The sequence below is a fragment of the Ylistrum balloti genome, unplaced genomic scaffold, assembly GCF_031769215.1.
Source record: "Ylistrum balloti isolate Yb309-2 unplaced genomic scaffold, AGI_CSIRO_Ybal_v1 Utg370660, whole genome shotgun sequence".
In the NCBI taxonomy this organism is placed as follows: domain Eukaryota; kingdom Metazoa; phylum Mollusca; class Bivalvia; order Pectinida; family Pectinidae; genus Ylistrum; species Ylistrum balloti.
Window position 1 is genome coordinate 413,962 of NW_026782400.1, and position 6,356 is coordinate 420,317.

Below are 6,356 nucleotides of genomic sequence, written 5' to 3' on the forward strand. Positions count from 1 at the left end.
AACATGATAAGACCAATTTTAGCAAGGTTTTATTTTTTTGTTTTAATTAAAATACTTATAATGGGGTAATCTAATTAACAAAAATATCACCCATTGCGACACCATGAAACTGTGTACTGCTACCAAATGTCATTTTATTATGTCGCATTGAAAGAAAATTAGCGGGAGAGATAAAAGAGAAAAACGACAACAGAAATCGGCCAACAGATGTGACAATGATCACAAATATCCTTCAGAGTTAAGATTATCAAAAGCTCCATTCTCGTGAGTTAAGATTGAGGGGATTACTATATAAATGAACCTTGTTTATGTCGTGGTTAGTGTGTGCTTTTCGTGTTTCAGGCAACAAGGACGATGGGTTTCACAGCAAATGTTCTCTTTTGTCTGATCAGCTGTTCCCTATACATATCACTCACACACAGTCACAGAATTCCATTTATCCGGTATCTACGGACAGGAGGGGGGTATCCTATAATGGAGCGGGTAAGTACTAAAACACGGAGAATTCCGTTCATCTGATATCTACAGACAGAAAGTGGTTCACATATGATAGAGCGGATAAATACTAAAAACAGAGAATTCCATTTATCAGGTATCAACAGACAGGAAGTGGATCACTTATAATGGAGCAGGTAAGTACTAAAAACAGATCATTCCGTTCATCCGATATCTACAGACAGGAAGTGGATCACCTATAATGGAGCGGGTAAGTACTAAAAACAGATCATTCCGTTCATCCGATATCTACAGACAGGAAGTGGATTACCCATAATGGAGCGAGTTAGTACTAAAACATATTATTCCTATATCTACAGACAAGAGGGGGTTACCCTGATTGAACAAGTAAGTACTAACACAGAGCAGAATTCCGTTTATCCGGTACATGCAGACAGGAAGTGGATCTCCTAAAATGGAGCTGGTAAGTACTAAAACAGTGAGAGTTCCCATTATCCGGTACCTACTGACAGGGGCAATCTGTTTTTTAGGTATATCTTAAACAGACATAACCTAGCTATATATATTACTTATCTTATTCAAATGTCCAGGAAAAATGTCAGTGCTACCCTTCATAATGTGGACAAAATAAAATCATGGATATACAAAAATCTAGAAAAGTCTGGATCATTATGCCTTCTATCTCACATCATCAATAAATATGGATATATCTAGTTTGTAAACCAATCAGGAGTAAAACCATCATTAACGAACGTTTTAAAGCTACACTAAGGGTTATTCGTATTTATATCATATATCAGGTTAAAGGTTTTATCGTTTGAATGATAGCATTCTTGTGTTCAATGACAGATAGAAATAAACTTGGCCCTTTAATTTCAGGTATACCTAGAATCGTCGGGACGCAGTCAGGAGCCGCATGTCGAAGATGTACGTATACTGTATATCACCATTTCTAACAATGCTCTTCTTTTGTTGTACATCAGTTAATTTCTGTTGACATCTATCGCTTGACATATTTTTCTAGGACTGCAGTATTCACTGTTCCTGAAAATATGTCAAGCAAGAATGTGACCAGATAAAATTCTATCTAACTATGTCTACATAGTTTGCTTGCATAGGAGAAGATAACCCGCCAAATATGTTTTAAGGTGTCACTATTACGCGCGAGTGAGACTGACAAATCCTCCCAAAGGGCCAGAAGGAGATGGTGCGATTCAATACTAATGTCGGCTGGAAATATATACTGGTGTTGGTACAGGTCAGAACAAGTCTATACATCATTGCTGGCCGACTGTTGGTCTGTCAAATAGCTATAGAAAATTAATTCGACAAAAAAACAATGGTCTCATTTTTCACACTCTAGTGGACACTTGTACATCTCCATGACAACTAATACGGAACATCAGTTTAATCTGATATGACACGCATCCTCTTACATTAAGGGAATGACGGGCTGTCAAGCGATGGGAATTAATAATCGAAACCATCTTTTATTCTACTTCAACGTTATTAGAAAATTATTTTTCCATGGCTATGGTATCTTAAATCAATCACCATGAGATTTGACAATCAAAATGGCGAAATCCTTGAATCATTAAAACGTAATAAGAATTGCCGGATGTTATATTTTAACATGACACGGTTTCAACAAAAATGTCCATCACGTGATCTTAATAGCCTCACTTAGGGCGCGCGGTCACCGCACGAGCTCGGTTAGTACATTGCCTCCATTAACTTATCCGTATTCTGACATCTAATGACACAATCTATGTCACCAGTACCGTCAGCAGACTCCCATGGTTCAGTAGATACCTAAATAACGACTACTGCTGCCAAGTAAAATCCCTATGATATTGTTTTTAGGAAAGTTTTATTCGATTTTTGCCAAAGAAGCGATGTGACGCCCGTTAACACGAATGTGTGCACGGATACTTATAATGATCACAGCTGAGTAATTACTATCATATTTACAACACTGCAAGGCACACTAATGCGCGTTTTTATAGGTCGCTCTCCAGAATGAACAGAGAACAAGAATATTATCTACGAACACAAAATATGCTGACAGCATTTATCAACGTACATCATACGAAATAAGTTGTTTGTCCATTGAACATATTTTTATTCTGAACAGTCACATAACTTCAACTCATCTGCAACATGTTGCGACAGTAGAACTTTGAAGTAGTGTTTTTATGTATCAGTTGATTCAGTTGACTGATGCTAAGAATACAACCAGAAAGTGCCGTACTATGGAAAAATAAATAACCAGAACAAACTTATACATGTAAATTACATGACATGTTACTTCTCCTACTACAACCCAAACTAAAATTATTTCAGTTCAAAATATCCGTCAAAACGGATAGAATCTCTGTTTGTTTCTTTAAAATTCCAAGTAAGTACAAAAATCATAATCATTGGAAAAAAGAAGTTGACCGAAACCATTTATAAAATTCACCATATGCCAATCCAGGTAATGTCACGTTCTCAATGTAAGCACCGTGATAGTCAAATTTTGCTATTGTATGATGGTCTTTGCTTCAGATTAATAATTGAACTGTTTCAGAAGTGCGGTAAGCCGATGGACTCGTGTATACCTGACGTAACTAAATGCTGCAACAACATGAAGTGTTTAAACCGGGCCCACAGCTATTGTCTCTATCCACTCGAGATGTGTCTCTGTATATCCCCGACCGCACACAACGTGGACATGCTCTAGTCACATGATCCTCACGAAGGTCACGTGATAATTAATATTACAAAAGGATACGCTGAGTCGTCCCATCAGGAGTTAGATGTAGTGTTGAAGTTCTTCGAGGAAGTCTGATGCAGTAATGTACAAGATAAGGAAATATCATCTACAAACTTTTTATTAAATCGACTCGAATATTGTTCTATGACGAATCAAAGTAGATAAATGTCACTGCATTATGTAAATGATGTTGTTCATGCTATCATTTCTACACCAACTCGCCATTTTATGATATATAACTATTAAATTTGGTTTATATCAATCATCAGACTGTTATTTACTAATGTGGTGATGTGAGCCTTGGTACTGCATATGTATGTGATATGTTACTGGGAATTATTTTACACCCCCTTGATTGTAATGCACTTTCTTCGTACGACTCTATAGGACAATACTTAATATTCCTCAGAAGTCATAACTTTTTACATAGGTACGCTTGAGTCACTGACTTTGGTCGGATTTAAATCATGTTAAATAGCGTAATATTTAGTTTCAAAAGAATCATGTCTCCTAGGGTGTCGTATGAATCACGTGATGTTTTAATATGGTTGGGTTTAAAGGCGTGGACACCATTGAGCATCATCTGTCATAAGCCAACCAAAGGTCAATCACCAAGTGTCTTCACTCCTAAACCAAACAAAGGTCAATCACCAAGTGTCCTCACTCCTAAACCAAACAAAATCAATCACCAAGTGTCTTCACTCCTAAACCAACCAAAGGTCAATCACCAAGTGTCCTCACTCCTAAACCAAACAAAGGTCAATCACCAAGTGTCCTCACTCCTAAACCAAACAAAGGTCAATCACCAAGTGTCCTCACTCCTAAACCAAACAAAGGTCAATCAACAAGTGTCCTCACTCCTAAACCAAACAAAGGTCAATCACCAAGTGTCTTCACTCCTAAACCAAACAAAGGTCAATCACCAAGTGTCCTCACTCCTAAACCAAACAAAGGTCAATCACCAAGTGTCTTCACTCCTAAACCAAACCAAGGTCAATCACCAAGTGTCTTCACTCCTAAACCAAACCAAGGTCAATCAACAAGTGTCCTCACTCCTAAACCAAACCAAGGTCAATCACCAAGTGTTCTCACTCCTAAACCAAACAAAGGTCAATCACCAAGTGTCTTCACTCCTAAACCAAACAAAGGTCAATCAACAAGTGTCCTCACTCCTAAACCAAACCAAGGTCAATCACCAAGTGTTCTCACTCCTAAACCAAACAAAGGTCAATCACCAAGTGTCTTCACTCCTAAACCAAACAAAGGTCAATCACCAAGTGTCCTCACTCCTAAACCAAACCAAGGTCAATCAACAAGTGTCTTCACTCCTAAACCAAACAAAATCAATCACCAAGTGTCTTCACTCCTAAACCAAACCAAGGTCAATCACCAAGTGTCTTCACTCCTAAACCAAACCAATGTCAATCAACAAGTGTCCTCACTCCTAAACTAAACCAAGGTCAATCACCAAGTGTTCTCACTCCTAAACCAAACAAAGGTCAATCACCAAGTGTCTTCACTCCTAAACCAACCAAAGGTCAATCACCAAGTGTCTTCACTCCTAAACCAAACACAGGTCAATCACCAAGTGTCCTCACTCCTAAACCAAACAAAGGTCAATCAACAAGTGTCCTCACTCCTAAACCAAACAAAGGTCAATCACCAAGTGTCCTCACTCCTAAACCAAACAAAGGTCAATCACCAAGTGTCCTCACTCCTAAACCAAACAAAGGTCAATCACCAAGTGTCCTCACTCCTAAACCAAACCAAGGTCAATCAACAAGTGTCTTCACTCCTAAACCAAACAAAATCAATCACCAAGTGTCTTCACTCCTAAACCAAACAAAGGTCAATCACCAAGTGTCTTCACTCCTTAACCAAACACAGGAACGTCAAACACCAAGCGTCTTCACTCCTTAACCAAACACAGAAACGTCAAACACCGAGCGTCTTCACTCCTTAACCAAACACAGAAACGTCAAACACCGAGCGTCTTCACTCCTTAACCAAACACAGAAACGTCAAACACCAAGCGTCTTCACTCCTTAACCAAACACAGGGACGTCGAACACTGAGCGTCTTCACTCCTTAACCAAACACAGGGACGTCGAACACCGAGCGTCTTCACTCCTTAACCAAACACAGGGACGTCGAACACCGAGCGTCTTCACTCCTTAACCAAACACAGGGACGTCGAACACCGAGCGTCTTCACTCCTTAACCAAACACATGAACGTCAAACACCGAGCGTCTTCACTCCTTAACCAAACACAGGAACGTCAAACACCGAGCGTCTTCACTCCTTAACCAAACACATGAACGTCAAACACCGAGCGTCTTCACTCCTTAACCAAACACAGGGACGTCGAACACCGAGAGTCATCATTTCTAAATAATACAAAAACCACAAACGCCCAAGTTCAAAAAGCCGTTCCTTAAACACACAGAAAAACGTCAATAACCGAGAGTTATCGTTCTTTAACCTCACAAAGAAACACCTAATGTCATCGATTCAAAGACGTACCTTCAACGCTTCTATACCACACCGAGAAACAAAATACACCAAATGTCATCCCCACAAATCCACACAGAAAAACATAAAACACGGAGCGTCATCCCTCTGATACAACACAGAGGAAGATAAAACACTGAGCGTCATCACTTCTCAACCACACAGAGGAAGATATAACACTGAGCGTCATCCCTCTGATACAACACAGAGGAAGATATAACAATGAGTGTCATCCCTCTGATACAACACAGAGGAAGATAAAACACTGAGCGTCATCCCTCTGATACAACACAGAGGAAGATAAAACACTGAGCGTCATCCCTCTGATACAACACAGAGGAAGATAAAACACTGAGCGTCATCCCTCTGATACAACACAGAGGAAGATAAAACACTGAGCGTCATCCCTCTGATACAACACAGAGGAAGATAAAACACTGAGCGTCATCCCTCTGATACAACACAGGAAGATAAAACACGGAGCGTCATCCCTCTGATACAACACAGAGGAAGATAAAACACTGAGCGTCATCCCTCTGATACAGCACAGAGGAAGATAAAACACTGAGTGCCATCCCTCTGATACAACACAGAGGAAGATATAACACTGAGTGCCATCCCTCTGATACAACA

General features: G+C 39.5%; 2 protein-coding genes across 2 annotated transcripts; both read left to right on the forward strand.

The window, feature by feature from the left end:
- Window positions 1-354: 354 nt before the first annotated feature.
- Window positions 355-3,178, forward strand: LOC132557328 (uncharacterized). The gene is made up of 3 exons (XM_060221813.1): window positions 355-483; window positions 1,336-1,383; window positions 3,026-3,178. The coding sequence occupies exons 1-3, from the start codon at window positions 355-357 to the stop codon at window positions 3,176-3,178; spliced, it is 330 nt and encodes a 109-aa protein (XP_060077796.1).
- Window positions 3,179-3,714: 536 nt separating this feature from the next.
- LOC132557326 (PGC-1 and ERR-induced regulator in muscle protein 1-like) lies at window positions 3,715-5,131 on the forward strand. The gene is made up of 3 exons (XM_060221811.1): window positions 3,715-3,731; window positions 3,905-4,515; window positions 4,671-5,131. Exons 1-3 carry the CDS (start codon window positions 3,715-3,717, stop codon window positions 5,129-5,131), a joined length of 1,089 nt encoding a protein of 362 aa, XP_060077794.1.
- The last annotated feature ends 1,225 nt before the right edge of the window (window positions 5,132-6,356 follow it).